Source organism: Aplidium turbinatum, chromosome 15, assembly GCF_918807975.1.
Source record: "Aplidium turbinatum chromosome 15, kaAplTurb1.1, whole genome shotgun sequence".
NCBI classification, from domain to species: Eukaryota; Metazoa; Chordata; class Ascidiacea; order Aplousobranchia; family Polyclinidae; genus Aplidium; species Aplidium turbinatum.
The window spans coordinates 22427111-22443434 of NC_137486.1; the positions used below are offsets into that span (position 1 = coordinate 22427111).

Sequence of the window (16324 nt, forward strand, 5' to 3'; positions counted from 1 at the left end):
CTGGGTTAGTGTTAGAACAAAAAACTTTAACAACTTCAGTTCTTTACCACATCAACTTAACTAAATTGTCATCTAATAAATTGGTAGTTGTTCAAATAGAGCTAAGGTTGATTAGCATAGAATAAGAACTTATATGTCCAGAAAGACTCTTTATTCCAAAATGAGTACAAACTTTGATAATGAAGAAAACATGATGCTGTTCCATCCCTGCAAGAGGCAGCATCCATTCACCGATTGATTGATGAAGACTCTGTGTCCATCATGAACCAGGAATGATTGCACAGCAGCGCGTAGTTGTAAACTGGTATGCCGGGAAGCAACAACTGATTAGTGCATAAGTTTCTTGGTATATACATTTTAAGAATGTTTCTTTCTCTGCAGGTTGAAGTTAAAACTGGAAACAAGGGGATTGCTTTCCAAGAAAGCGCTGACTTCTTCTACGTGGACAGATGGTCCTCTATATTCACTTGGGGAGGAACCACTTTGCCCGTCGACCAAGATTTCGTCATCATTCAAAAAGTAACTTCGAAGTTAATCACATTTTAATTCTTTCTTCAAATTATGAGTTCTTAGAAAAGAGGTCGCTGTATTGAACCATAAGCAAACGAACGGTATCGATCATGTTGCTAGAAGAAAACCAACTATACAAACGTGTTCTACTTCCTTGCCCTACTGTCATGTGAGCATTGATGTAGGCCAAGAATGTACATCTACGCGAGATTTAACCACGAGTGTTGGGAGCATTTCCAAACAGCAAAATCCGTCATTTTTACATTGATTCAATGTCTGCAGACATTGAATCAATTTAAAAATGACGGGTTTTACTGTCTGGGTGTAGATTTAGCTAATTTAATCAAAAGTGACAGTTTGTTTTCAGCATTGCGTTGATTTTAAACCGTTATCTTACGTCAATTGTTGTTAAAAAAGATCATTTCAATTATTATTTTTTAAAAGGGACAAACGGTATTGTTGGACACGGACACAGCGGTGATGAAGATGTTGCTGATTGATGGAGGAGAGTTGATCTTTGATGAAAAAGATGTGACTTTGAACGCGGAGAACATTCTCATCACTAACGGTGGTCGGCTACAAGTGAGATATTATAAAAAGAGGATGTTGTAATTGATCGGAAAGATTCAGCCATCAAAATCCTGTTTATTTTCTAAGGGCATACTTTGGGTTGTACAGTAGTTCGTTTTTTCTCTACCTACCTACATACACCAAGAGAAATGAATTCCAAACGATGCTTGTTGTTACGTTGTATCGATGTATCGCACAATTTGCTGGTTATTTTCGTTAGTAGCATTAAAGCTCAAAGAGTTCGTGATTTATTCTTGGTAAGCTGTGTTGGAAAAATATTTTTTTAAACTTTAGATAGTTTTCCTTTTCACGTCAATTAGGCCATTTGCTGACCAAGTTTTGCGCGAAAGTGAAAGCCACACTGAACTACTACGAGGTCATAGTATAGAAATGCATTTTCTAAAGCTAAGCTTTATCTGCCAAATTGTCAAAATAACTTTTTTGCTAAATTCTACGGATAACTTCATCGCATTTGTTTAAACTAGGTCTGATAAGTAACGTCATACAAACATTATAATGCTGAAATTATTTTTTCGGAATCGAACTATGATCTTTGACCATGTTATTCCCTCTATTGGCAAAGTAGCTTCCTTTATGGCAAGTTTGTTTGCGCAATACACCCACAATAAACAGAGATGATGTGGGAAAAAGTAGATTTTTATGAAAATCATGTAGTTGTTTGTTGCTATCTGGCTTTAATGTCACGTGAATTGTTTACAAAACAGAACAACTCTGCAATTATTCAAAATCGTTTACAAAATCGTTCGTTTACAAAGTTAACTTTTTATCACATCTAAACTATGACGAATTCTTCACTATCGCAATGAAAAAATCCAACACTTCGTTGAGCATTGTGGTTGCCACACAGGTCGGTACAGAGGAAGCCCCATTCCAATCAAACGCTAACATTGTGATGTATGGGAACCTGAGATCTCCTGAGCTTCCCATATACGGAGCAAAGACACTGGCCCTCCGAGACGGCACCCTGGACCTACATGGACGGCACATCAGCCACCCTTGGACCAAGTTAGCAACTACAGCAAATGCTGGAGCGACTCAGGTTGGTGGCAGTTGGTATGAAAAGATTAGAGTTCTTTTTGTTGAAGAGTGAAGCAGTGAAATATTCTGCATCCATTGATAAAGACATGATGAGAGTCTTATTGAACTTGTTGAGGATTTAGCATTTTATGCGACATAAATTTTTCTAAAAAAACTTTTACTTTTCTTAATGCTTTTTACATTAACTTTGTGCTGAGGACTTTATTTTATTATCCACTACAGCACCATCAAAGCAGATATCCGGAACAACGTTGTTTGGAAAATAGCAAAATCGAATTTATGTTTCAAGTGTCCACAAAATTGAGAACTTTTCTTGTTGCGCTATAAAACACCATCACATTCTTCAAGGTTTAACAAACGTTATATTTCGTCCGGTCTTAGATCACTTTGGAACAAGCAGTGGATTGGAAGGTGGGAGATCGCATCGTGATTGCATCCACTGGACTACGTCACTCTCAATCGGAGAATGAGGAGAGAAGCATCTCGGACATCTCGGGTGGTGAGTTCATCTTCTTCATTGTCTGGAGTTTTGTTGATTGGTTAATTTGTTCCTTTTAGGTTCTTTGATGCAAAAAGTACATCATGAATTAAATCAACTTGTTTCAAAACTAATTCCATGTTTTCCTTTTTCTATTTTTATCTGTTTTTTTTTTGTTTTTTTTAATGTCATATTTGTCAAGCTGAGTGCTGCAAATATTAAATTCATTAGAAACTTAGCCTACTAAACACACGGTCAAATGAACTCATTAAACTGTAGTTCCTGTCAATTTATTACCAGTTAAGTGCTAAATATTCAAAGGTTTTTGTGATTAAACTTTATGCTCTGACTACTCAGCTAATATTTTTTTTGAACTTGTACCAACTCATCCACCTTCAGATGGTTTCACCTTGACTCTCAGTGAAGCCCTCGAGTACCAACATCTTGGGGTGACGAAAGTTTTTGATGGAGTCAGCGTCGAATTCCGAGGTAGGCTTCGTTGAAGATTGCGCCTGATGGTCATGTCGTTCATTATTAACTTCTTTGACCAGATCCGAGTAGGAAGAGTAGCTCCTGTGATTCTATAACCTCAAGAAAGTTTGTTGACGCCAGTTCAAAACAAGCTTGTACGAAACGTGCTAATGTACTCCACAATATGAACGTCAGACATTATCAGATTGAATGATAAACATAGTAAAATAAAAAAGAAACATTTTATTCGAACAGGAATAAAACAAAAGCAATGTTTGAAAATACTCTCGACTCGCGGAAAAATAAATATATTTTTATTAATGAACAAACAGATGATATTTTTCCAAGGTTAGGAGTCATCCTTTCATGGACATTGGACAGGGATGAGACGGTCGTTAGTGACCATTTCATCGAATGGTTTATATCATAATCCTATTTAATTTGCAATTGCTTGTTTATCTCATCGTTTCCTTGATTGGTCGGTCCGGAGTAGTTTTTGAATCTTTTTCCTCGGACTGACAAAGCCTTGACAGGTTATTCCTGGTAGTTTCGCATACTTGTAGAGGCTTTTTACCGCAGGGCCGGTTACCGAGATTGGCAGAGTGAAGCTTTCTCTTTGTTGAAATGTTGTTGCCGGGGAATTATTCCATTCATTAGATGCCGCTGAATGGAGAGCAGTCCTTAGAATGCGTTGCTCAAGCGCACACCCCGAGAGTCGAACCAGCACCGCGTGATCTTGAGCCTAGCGCGTAACCACTGAGCTGTCCGGACGGACAAAATGGTTCTATAGCATCATAACAACTCTCTTTTCAATGTCAAACAACCTTAATTTTATTGAAAACTTCCATCAAAGTAATTAACATCCAACTAACCAATATCGTCGTCATAATTTTCCAGCCGAGGTCGGACTACTTTCGCGAAACATTGTCTTCCGCGGTTCCAACAACCACGTGTGGAATGACGACATACCCAAGTGTGAAGAGGGCTTTGACACTGGAATGTTTGCGACGCAAACTTGCTTCCAGGTATGGCTTGTGTAAAGCAAAGTTTTGCAGCGGGGATTTGTGTTGTGGCGTCACAAGTGGAAATCTGGTTGTCTCTAATTCAAGATTCTACACTAGAGAGGAATTAATACAATTTTTTCAATTGTTAATCAAGATTTTGAGTCTAGCACATCAGACATATATAGCTTGAATGTGCTGCATTTGGAATTATGTTAGGCTGTAGACTTGATCGATGTTTTGCTATTTACTTACAATCACTGTTGGCATCTTATGTTTGTTTCACTAACGCAATGACTTTAGGGTCGGTTTGGTGAGGAAGTTGGATCGGACCAATTCGGGGCTTCCATCATGATGCATACAAAGACTCCGAACTCTCCGGACACTGTGGCTCGTGTTGAGAATATTGAGATCACTTACGCCGGACAGGCATTCAGGCTAGGAAGGTAGGATGGGGTGAATAGGATTGGGGGGAGGATTGAGTTATTTTAAATGGGGGTCAAAGCATGCTTGGAAAGTGCAGAAAATTTTTGCTGTACATAAGCATGGTAGGTTGCCCAGAACAAGAGCAAAGAGCTCAAAGATTTTTCAAATCAAATATTTGGAAACACTGAATTTAACAAAGATAGCTTTCAGAAACAATACGATTATAATTGGTCGTCCACAAAAGCACATACATGTATAATCTACTAGTTCACATGTACACACATGTATAAACAGTTTCATACTTGCTGCAGATATCCAATCCATTGGCACTTGATGGGAGATGCTACCGGCCACTATGTACGCAGATGTTCCATCCACAAAACCTTTAACAGAGCGGTCACCATCCATGGTATGCTACTATGCCTGATCTAAAGTGTAACTATACTTCATCTGGTAGTGTCACTCACACCAGAAAGTATAAATCTCCTTTAACTTCCATTTAGGAACTCACAACTTGACTGTGGACTCCAACGTGCTCTATGACGTCATGGGAGGCGCGATATTTATCGAAGACGGCATCGAGACTGGCAACATCATCCAATACAATCTCGCCGTTTTTGTGAGGCAAAGCACATCATTGCTCAACGATGACGTCACGCCAGGTACGCATGATTGAAAGGTCGTTGAAGCAGAGTTGATTCTTTTTAATCATAACTGATAAACCTGAATCGTAAACAAGACTACGCAAAATATCTTCTCGTGAGGGAATGGTTCTTCATATTGGATGACCGACGCGGTGATTCATACACTCACCTAGGATGACTGTATTTTCGGGGGATGAGAGACCAATTAATCTAAAAAGTTTACCTTCGATGGCACAATTGAGAAAATATAAGAATCGTTGGCAATGATATTGAATCGATGCTTCCAAAACAAAATCTTCAACCATCTGTTGTGAACATGTTCTTCACGAATGGAGGAAAGTGGGGAGTAGAGACAAATAACTAAGTAACTATATTTCTTTAAATTAACTAGAAACAAACAAACTGTTGCAATCAAGGCTATGGAATTTGCACCAGATATTTGTGTTCCGGCTTTACAGCTCTAGTTGTAATCAAGTCTCTTCCGATCGAAAGAAGTGGCATCAGTTAAGGCAGGGGTTCCCAAACTCGGGTACATGTACCCCCAGGGGTACATTTCGACTTTTCAAGGGGTACCGGTACATTAGATTAAGTATAAAAATATTCTTTCCATAACTTCTAATCTGCCTTAAAATATTTTTTATCACCTGATGATGTTAATAATTTGAAGACCTGAGATTAAGAACTCCTTAGTAAGTCACATTTTCGCCCCAGTAGAAGCTTTAACTACTTTAACTACCAAGTTCATATGACTTATTTTGTCCAATCACAGCACACAAGACAAAACAGCTGATTGATTGCTATGAGAACCGTAATTACAAAGGCTAGCCTAGAAAGCAAATACAGTCAACCAGTCGTCCCCGCTTATTAAACAACATTCAAGCACTAGTTGTCTGATCACAGCTCAAAACACCTGAACATGATCTTCGTTGTGCTGTTGCTAATGTTTCACCTCGTATTAATGAGCTTGTTGCCAAAAAGCAGGCTCAGCTATCACATTAGCTAGGATTGCTGGGCTTATTCAGCCGATATATTATTTGTTTGATTGATTGTAGTGTTTGTTTAACCTTGGATTACATTGTTATGAATAACTTTGTGTGCTTTGATTGGTATAAAATATCATGTATGCAGTCTTCTAATGCAGCTCTACTGTTAATTTGTTGCAATATCTAAATTTTCTAAAGCCAAAAATATGAGAAAATGTTAGGGGTACACGAGCGAATCTATAAATTGACCAAAGGGTACCGATGAACAGAAAGTTTGGGAACCCCTGAGTTAAGGCATCTTCTCCATTGCAGCTGCATACTGGGTAACCAACCCCGACAACATCATTCAACACAACCACGCTGCTGGAGGGACACACTTCGGATTCTGGTATCGGATGCATGAACATCCCGATGGTCCTTCTTTCACTCCGGATGTCTGCCAACAACATGTGGAGTTGGGAAGGTTCGAGAACAACACAGTGCATTCCCAAGGTTGGTTTGGCCTCTGGATCTTCGAGTCTTACTTCCCGATGGAAGGGGGGAGGTGAGTAATAACTTTACGTTTTATATTTTTGACGACGTGAGCTTTCAAGTAACTTAAAGTCGTCTGCTATCGTTTTTTGACGTCACTGTTTTTGCCACATCATGGCATGTCAGCATGCGGACAAAGATTACAGCACTTTATGAATGCCAATGCCTTCAATAAACAAAAAAATATATTAGAAAAGACAGGATGTCATTTGAATTGAAGCTGATTTGATATTTGACGAGCTGCCTCCTGCTTCATGGATGTATTGAAGGGACTCGTTGCCTTACTCTATTAAAGGAATCTTTACTCTGCGAAACTTTTCTCAGCTGCAAACTCGTTTCATAGAGCTTATCTTTCATGCTGTTGTAATTCTTTAACTGCCATATTTCTTCATTTCATCAAACTCTTTGTCATCTAGATGCGACTCTACCGTTCCAAGTCCTGCAAAGTTCAAATCATTAACAACATGGAACTGCGAGAAGGGGGCGGAGTGGGTGAACTGTGGAGCGATACAGTTTATTGATTTCATCATGGTGGACAATGAGGTTGCCGGGATTGAAGCAAAACTCGTCAAGAATACGCCCTGGGGTGCAGAGAGAGGAGCACTGATCGATAACGCTCTCATTGTTGGACATTCCGATGAGGCCTCGTTAATATTCGAAACTCAAGTTGGAATTGTAAGTGCAAGAGTTGAAATTAGCATCACGTGTGAATATAAGTAAACCACAACACCGACAAGTGAATTTATTCAACAAAGCACACCGTTGAATAACGAACCTGTCGTGGGGTCATTGCGTCAATAGATGACGTGATTTTTACAATGTTGCTTCAATAGATGACGTGATTATGAAAATGTTGCGAAATACTTTATCTAACGCAGTACACTGTGATGTTGTTTCCTTTGAGAAGTTGAGAAATTATTGACAGATTTTAAAAGAGTTGGGAATTTTTAACTCTGGAAGCCCTGAAGTATTTTTCTACGTATAAAAACCCTACCGTCACTTTTGATGAAATGTTTTCATACCGGTTTTTAACGACTTTCTTTTTAAATCGACGATTTAATATCGAACCAAAAAAAAACAGACAATTCTTTATGAGGTTTCTATCACCAGCGATCATAGGTGCAGGGAGCAATTACTATCCAAAAGTATTTAGTTGCTTATTTTTTTCAAAATGTACTAAAATGTAGAGACAAACGAACACCCCAGGCTTCTAGAGTTAAATCGTTGAAGTTTATGATTTGATTGTGTTTGAAAAATATGAGAAATAAAAATTGATAAAATGATCAATTAACATAAAAATTGATAAATCATTTAAGAGATGGAGACTCTTTTCAAAGTAATTTTGTTTCAAAGATTTCATGGAGCGTAAAAATCTTTAAAAAAAACATTTCTGAATATATTTTGTTTGTTGTTATATTTTATATTTGAATATATAGATTCTTCCGATGGCTCCAGGGTTGTTGATTCGTGACACAAGCTTCATCAACTTCAATAGAGGAGGCGTAGCATTGGGAGGCACCACCATCCAGGGAGTGTGCGTTTCTAACTGCGGGGGATTCTATTTCATGACCGAAGGTGATTCGAAGAGCTTTTATTGGTGGCTTAAAGATAACGAAATATCTTTTTGTTGTGAATGTTAAATGCAATGTACAAGCTTTGGAGAATTTCAAAAGGAAGTTTGGTTTTATAAAACAGCTGTTACAAGAAAGTTAAGGGACCAAAGGTGTATCTATATTCCATTCTGTTCATTTTGTTTGATAAACAGTTTTTACAAACTATAGTTGTGCAAATATGTGGAATCAGACCCTTATAATGTGTGACTCATCATCCTGACAGGTCTCTCATTTACATCCGTGACAAAGAAGTTGGTTTGGAGATGGCTCCATGAGGGAGTCATTGTGGACCGAGATGGAAGCTTGACTGAGGGGAAGCCAATGTCTAAGGTCGTTCCATTTTCAGACATCATGGATCCTACTCTTTGCCCGGTGGGTGCCGTTGTTTGTATTATTTTAATACTTTTTAGAAAGGGATTGATGTTTTTGTCCATCACGCTCTCATGATCTGGTTGTAGTTGACTAAAACAATGTGTTACTGGTTGATGATGACGCATGTTGCAAGTTTGATTTTTTTATTAACATGTGAAAAATGTAGCAGATTTGCATCTTCATATTTTACTTTGATAACAACAATATAGTGATTGATATCATTTTGTGTCCACTGCCACTACATACACTGCACTGCAAACGACAGATGCGACACAATACACAAGAACCAGTGAAGAGGCATGTAGTCAGATGCTCCTATATATTGGCATGACAGCACTATAAGTACTTAGCGATTGTTTTTTATTTCACCTAAATTATATTTCGTTCGTTTCAAAATACACTGAGCCTTCTCGACTTTCAATCAATGCTTTTAAAGTTTACGTTGAAACTTTTACTTACACGAAATTCTGTAAGATATCATCTACAATAAATGTGAGCGATATTTTGAGACAGAGGATTGTCGTATGTATGTCGCATGATGACGTGGCATTCGTGACGTGGGTGACGTGCATGACGTGGCATACAGTATAAAAAGTTTGCATTTAATTTTTAAATTAAGGTTTCACGAAAACTTAACTTCACATCTTTATTTTTTCTTCTTTATATTTGCCAACTATCCTTTCCAACCATCTGTAACTTTTTAATCACAATCTTGTTTACTTTAAACTTTCACTTTCATTTGTTCAACCAAATTTCATGGCTATATTCTAATGTTTTATTAATGTTGTATTTCAATATTGTTTTGGTCATTTAACCAAATTCTGTTCCATCCACAGAAATCCACTGGAGATATTTTCTCGAGCAATCCTGAGTTTCCATCGGCAATTTGCGAGCCTCAGGTTCGATTTCACCGCTTGGCATTAAACAACCCTAAGCCCAGTTCCTTGGAAGGCAACAAGTTGTTCGTATCCAACAGATTTGGGAATACATCGAGCACGTATTATAAGAAAAGGTTGACGCACAAGCCAGGTAAATAATTCGGAAATTTATATAATCTTTTGTTTTTGTATTTTGGTTTAAACTTTAGTATCTCTTTGCACTGCTGAAAATATAATTGATAGCTCAATCGGTGGTGCAAATTTTGCAGATAATAAAGTTTTGATGTAATAATGCTGACATGCATGGGATGATAATTTGTTTTTCTTTGGATGCGAAAAAAACGTACATAAAAAACAAAAAAAACGTACAGTGTGCATCCAATAAGGGAGTGCGAAAGACAGTAGCCCTGAAATGGCGTAGGAGGTCGTCAAGTCTGTACTCTCTCATATCATCAGTGTTGGATTATTATCGCTTGTAGTGGTGATAATGTGATGTCATAGCAACAATGTTTACACTGATGATGATGAACAGGTTGGATGCTCCTCCTCCAAAGTAAAGAGGACTACTTGATGTGGTTTGATGACGGGGAGCAGTTCACCAACATTACTTATGACTCCAAGTATTACGATCTTTTTGAAGATGATTATCTTTTCATCACTCATCAGCTCAAGCAGACACCGGATGTGTAAGTTGTCGAATTATTCCAACGATGGTCTAAATACAAGTTTGCATTTGAGAACAAGATGAGACAAATTTGAAGTTCTACAAATTTGAAGAAAATTAATTTGGGCTACCTTTTAGCAACTTGCGTTTGTTTAAAAGCTTGACAAATTTGTTTCATTCAAGACACAAATGTTTCCAAAAGTTATTATTTTCCACATCAGCGTCGCATTCAATGGAGAGGCCAGATCAATTGAAAATGCCACAACAATATCGTCATCTAGCAACAACCTGGACTGGGTCTTCCTTCAAGAATCGAAGAGACTCAAGTTCATCGTATCCGGGAAGACATCTTCGAGAAACCGACGCGCAATTGAAATTGTTGATGAAAATTACACCCACGTGGCAGTCCAACCTACCATCTACAGGTGAAGATGGTTACTGGGATGCTAAGCTGTTGCAAGTTGCATGAGAACTGTCACAATTTCTTCTAGTTCTTACACGTCGATAGACCTTGGAAGGATTGATGACGTAGTTTATTGGGATATCAAACATTAAACAGTCAAATAAATGGCCAAATAGTTCTACTTGTGAGATGATAGATAAAAATTCTTAAACTGACGAATGGTTCACCACTTCCAACACATAAAAAAATGAAACTCTGAACAGCAAACAACTTATTCGGTTTCAAAATAAATTTACACCACTACTTGCAACAGCAACTGCACATTGTACAACTGGCAGTACAGTAGCTTCCACTTTTACAATCTATTCAATATCAGCTGGAAGTCTGCAATCGTCTAAGATACTTTTTACTGCAACTTCTAATCCCCGTAACACACAACTCTAAAAAAAATCATACTCAAATCACACTACTTATAACAAATTTGCTTTGACCAGAAGCTTCCACAGGCTATGGTAATATTACATTATATGAACTTATTCTTCTGGTCATTTAGTCAAAGACTTGTTCAACAACATGTAATGTAGCCTTCTGTGGGGCTACGCATATTGATTGTGGCAAGGAGCAATTCATTCTCATCATTTTGCTTGATCATTCATAAATCATGTCAAGCAGCAGCCATGCTTGAATGTTTCAATATTTCATTCAATATAAACATTAAAGGAAATTTTCAAATCTTTTTTTAACCATTGCCAAAAATTTCTGAACATCTTTGTTTTCTACCTCACAGACGTGTGTATGCTCTACCAGTAGGCCTAATAGGTAATGAGGTATGTGTAAGCGAACCTGAGCTGAGATTAAGAATACTTTCAAGAATCCAATTATTTTTCCACTTTACAGATGTTTGTATGCAAACTGTATCGGACCAGCCAATCCCGACGAAATTCCCCCAACCAGAGAAAAACCCGAAGACTTTGTCCTTTGGTCAGATGAAAGCAACCCCTGCTTGGAATGGATTGATGACGTGAGTTCTATTGTGACGACATCAATGCACTGACTGGAAAAGCAAATCTTGAGCTTGCGTTTCCACATACTTTTCATTGTTTTGTAGATATTTCGAAACATGGACACGCAAGATTCATAGTGTCACAGCTTTTGTCATAAACGCATCATAGTCAGTGCAGCTGCATGTCTTTTGATTGAATTTTTGAATTTGGTTATGGAAGATTCTTGATAACTTGCTTGTACTTATTCTATTTAAATTTGAACTTAGTCTACTGTATTTTGATAAGGGCTTTATGTGTAGCCGTAAAACGTTTGTTTAATTTTAGGTTTTGCTTGTTATAATGTTAACTGTTGTGTTGTTGCTCAGCTATGTCTGTTTATGGTTGAAAAAAGTAACCTCTCTACCAAACTATTCTATTTGAATAAGCAATTCTTATCTTTGTGCGAATTCAAAATAACCCACTTCAGTTGATTACTTATGTTTCGAGGCTTAGAGCTTACGTGGTTCCGTAATCAATTGTGACGACGCTGCCGCATGATGATGCAACGGGTTGTTCATTCTAGAATACCGTCTTCGTCAAACGAAGCGTGGAAGGCAACGGGAGCCTGCCGGCAATAGAGCTTTGCTGGGTTGTAGTGGACGTTGATTCCATCATTGTGGACAACATCACCATCGAAGGAGTGCTGCACTTCGAGAACAAGGATGTCGACGTGTCGGCAATCTACATCATGGTGCAGGTGAGATGGTAGAGGATTTTCACTGATTTTAATTTTTTTTTTGTTTCTTGTATAAAATCATACAAATAATAAACAAAGCTTGAAATTCAGTTAGAGAACTCTGGTTGTCCCATCAAACAGGCTGCTGTATCAAAAGTATACTGAACTACTTTTTACCACAAAAAACGTTTTGAGTTTGTTTTTAATCCTTCAACCTAAATCTTTCAAGGGAGGAAGAGTCATTGCTGGATTTTCTAATACCGAGCACTTTTCCAACAAGCTCACAATCACTTTGAGGGGAAACCAATCAACTACCGCCTGGGCTCTACCAGGTAGTCAAAATATATAACGCTTTACGATTCAAGTTTTATTCTTCTGAACATCTGCACATCTGAACATAGCCTCACATATCTGACAACCGAATGAAAAAAGCAAAAGTATCCCATTTATTTTTCATTTGAGGAAACAACTTCAAATAACGTTTTGAAATCACCATTATATTCAAAATCTACTGGTTAATTTTTTCACGATTTTATCTACAAATAACTCAGGCGTCGAATTGGGAGCAAAGGCGTTGGGATGCTTTGGAGGATGCGATTTCCACGGCAAGTTCCACGATGTCTATTGGACTCATCTAGAAGAGACTGCGATGGCTGGAAAGAACACAATTGTCTTGGTGGATGCGGTGGATTGGACTCCTGGAGACGAGATCGTAATCGCTACAACAGGCTACAGGTGACTATCAGTTCAAGCGAGAGATGATGATCAACTGTGCTTTACGTTTTCTTCAGATGCAGTGCGATACTCGATTTTGAAACATATTAAAACTAAATTATCGCTTGTACCTTCACAAAATGAAGTGTTCAACATGTGCTATCTTTTCGACCATCTTTTTGAATTTAACGGTACATCTGTTGAACTGCGTTCAACATGTGCTTTAAGAGAAACAGACTTACCGTTAATTAAAAAAATGGGGTCCTCAATTTAAAATTTAGAGAACTAGACAACAATCTAATGCTTAAAGCATATCTTATTCCCAGATTTCCAATACTATGAAGACATTTCTGTCAGATTCAAAAATCAAAACATTCAAATTATTTTTTATTTGACAAAGATCTTCCATGGATTCAGTCTTTTAATTGTTTTACTTATCTGTTTGTTAACCGTTTTAATATCATAGACATGCTAATTTTTGAAATTTCTTTGTTTTTAATTGGTTGTTTTTATGTGTTTGACCGGTAGCACAGTTATTCATTAAAAAATCTGTAGTATCTCCCCCACGGAGTCAGTTGTGCTGGCTAGTAAAATGTTGGAAATAGACTTGCTGCTTACTTTTCATGCTTTTGAAGTTGATCATTCTACATCTTTCCTCCGCAGATCTGATGAGACAGAGAAACACATTATCCAGTCCATTGAAGAGGACAAGAGAACAATAACCTTGAGCGAACCCTTGCTGCATCGTCATCTAGGGGAGAGCTACTCCATAGGGACGTGGCAACTTCCAATGAGAGCGGAAGTTGGATTGTTGAGCAGAAACATCAAAATCATTGGTGCGTGACTTTGCTATAAAAATGCAAAAAATTTTTTAAGAAATTGTTATCGTATTTTCTGGAATGTGAGAGGGGATATTAAACTCATGTTCAGAAGATGAAGACAGTATAAAGTTTTTGAAACCTTTGCTTACTGAGCAAGAGTTTTGTGTCTACATTTTGGGCTCTTTATTTTTTGATTAGAGCAACCAAGCGTTCCAACCATTTTGCTCCTGAGAAGGAACATTTTTAAAACATCATCAGATATTACACCATCAGCTTGTGACGATCATGATACAGATATAATGTCACTTTTGTACCAGTATCACGTACAATGTCACGTTTGTACGTGTATCACGTACAATGTCACGTTTGTACGTGTATCACGCACAACGTCACGTTATACGTTTATCACGTACAACGTCACGTTTGTGCGTGTATCATGATCGTACATCAGGAGTACCAAGATAAACATCATCATGACAATCTAAGATCAAGCTCAATTTCTTATTGCAGGTGAAAGATATGATGGAATCGAAGAGCAAGGGTTTGGTGCTCGAGTCCTGGTTGGCACCACCAAAACCGCGGCAGAGAACACTATTTGGGGTAAGTCACGCAAAGAAGGTCCAAGCAAGTGATCATTAGGTATACTGTTTAGTGTTTATCGTTCAGTGTTGGTTCGTGCAGATATCTGACAAATGAAACTCGGCAATTACGCGACTCAGGTTACCAGCAAAAGGTTGCTTGATGAACCAAAAGGTTATTCTACTTGTATCGATTCTTCTAAATTTGGTTGATATGCCACAGATCGACACATACTTGTGCGACGGAGTTGTTATTGAAAAGTCCCACTTGCTGCATTGGGTGGTAAGTTGAGGGCACACAAGTATGTGGTTAGTTGATTGGGAATTGGTACCACGGACACATGTAACTGGGCCAATGCTGTTATTATTGTCAACAAATAAAAATTTCTGCTTCATATTAAACTTCAATGAAACGCAACAAAATCTCTAAATGAAATACTTAAACTTTTTGATTTTCTAAATCCAAGTATCGATGCGCGAAATCCACTTCCATCTTATCATTATGCATCATTTTGTTTCCAGGCTGGGGGCGATTCACTGATGTGGAGTTTGTCCGGACTGGTCAGTTGGGGTGGACAGATCCCTGGGATCCTCGATTTTCTTTGGCTTGGGTCGACACTGGAGCTACTTCCCCAGCCCGACCATCTTTCGTAAAGGGTTGCGCCTTCCACGATGGTTACGCCACGGCTATTGGTTTGTTTGGAGCGGATGACATCACAATCAGCCACAACGTCATCCACCGAGCTATACACGATGGTGAGAAATAATATAAACAAAATAATAAAATACCTGTTCTTGTATTCCACGAAATGTTCTGAATAAACGTTCTGTAGCTCACTCTAAGATTTCGTAGTATCAGATAATTATCCTCAATTTTTAAACCGGCTAATTTGCTGCGGTTTAGTGTATACTCTACCAAGCGCCATTAATGGCAGTGGCAATGTTGTAACAGATGGCAGATCTCATTATGTTATTTAAGCAGGAAGCATTAATCTGAGGTTTGCTGCATGACTTTTAACTTTTTTCATTTTAGGTATCCGCATCACTGGAAGCGGACACAGACTGGAACGCAATCTGGTTGCGATGACTTTGTTCAGGGATTCGTACGGTGATCGCTTTGAACCAACCAACTTCCTGGTACGTAGGCTATAACTAACCTAGCCATGTTAGTTGGAAAACAATGGTAGGTGACTCATCGAGGCATATTAGCTGGTAAACCGCACTGTACCGTCTTCTCTGTGTTTATCTATGCGATGCATCTGCATCTATGTGAGATGATAGGTGAACCGTTTGTTTTTTTAATCTTGTAAATAAACAATTAATTGATCGATTGCCAAACGTATTTTTCATTCTGTCCAACTTTGTTATCAAACCAAACAGCTTTCAATGCATTTGTTCATTCGGTAGAAACTAACACAAATGTCAATGTATATGCTGGCAAGTACGTCAAGTTAATTTATTTTGTTTCAATAGCGCCACATATAAACAAACAGAGTAAATGAGAAGTAAAAACAATGCATTGTAAGTTAGGCTACAGATGTTGTTAATTATGGCGCAATCAGGATGGTAGCGAAAGACCATAAGCGGTCATCTAGTCAGCCACCACCCCATCACAGTAAATCTAACTACACATTCATACACACTAGTGTGCAGAGGCAGCGACTACTTCAGTAAATAAAAAGGGCTTAGCCACTGACAGTAAAAATAACAATGGCTGTTGGTTTGAATCTCCAGCCTCAGACTGAGACATCCAAGGATGAAGATTCAAACCAGCAACCCGGATGAAGCCAACGACCAATCTAATTGTGTGCTAGAATACAACTTTGGCTAAAGTTTTACTACATTGTAACAGGGAAAAAAAGGGATAGGCCTCCATCACATTGTAACAA

The 16324-nt window shown here is 38.1% G+C and overlaps 1 protein-coding gene across 1 annotated transcript in view; it reads left to right on the forward strand.

Annotated features, from left to right (window-relative positions):
* The window catches only part of LOC145784078 (fibrocystin-L-like), a 69717-nt gene that overhangs the window by 28072 nt on the left and 25321 nt on the right, over positions 1 to 16324 (forward strand). The window contains exons 42-65 of the mRNA XM_082595831.1: positions 382 to 519; positions 955 to 1092; positions 1949 to 2140; positions 2521 to 2638; positions 3017 to 3106; positions 3986 to 4113; positions 4393 to 4535; positions 4827 to 4924; positions 5019 to 5177; positions 6455 to 6686; positions 7090 to 7348; positions 8110 to 8248; positions 8510 to 8658; positions 9495 to 9687; positions 10069 to 10222; positions 10422 to 10625; positions 11501 to 11624; positions 12170 to 12343; positions 12552 to 12654; positions 12874 to 13057; positions 13700 to 13872; positions 14368 to 14457; positions 14958 to 15191; positions 15469 to 15572. Coding sequence (XP_082451957.1) covers positions 382 to 519; positions 955 to 1092; positions 1949 to 2140; positions 2521 to 2638; positions 3017 to 3106; positions 3986 to 4113; positions 4393 to 4535; positions 4827 to 4924; positions 5019 to 5177; positions 6455 to 6686; positions 7090 to 7348; positions 8110 to 8248; positions 8510 to 8658; positions 9495 to 9687; positions 10069 to 10222; positions 10422 to 10625; positions 11501 to 11624; positions 12170 to 12343; positions 12552 to 12654; positions 12874 to 13057; positions 13700 to 13872; positions 14368 to 14457; positions 14958 to 15191; positions 15469 to 15572 — 3720 coding nt within the window. The remainder of the gene's footprint in view (positions 1 to 381; positions 520 to 954; positions 1093 to 1948; positions 2141 to 2520; positions 2639 to 3016; positions 3107 to 3985; positions 4114 to 4392; positions 4536 to 4826; positions 4925 to 5018; positions 5178 to 6454; positions 6687 to 7089; positions 7349 to 8109; positions 8249 to 8509; positions 8659 to 9494; positions 9688 to 10068; positions 10223 to 10421; positions 10626 to 11500; positions 11625 to 12169; positions 12344 to 12551; positions 12655 to 12873; positions 13058 to 13699; positions 13873 to 14367; positions 14458 to 14957; positions 15192 to 15468; positions 15573 to 16324) is intronic.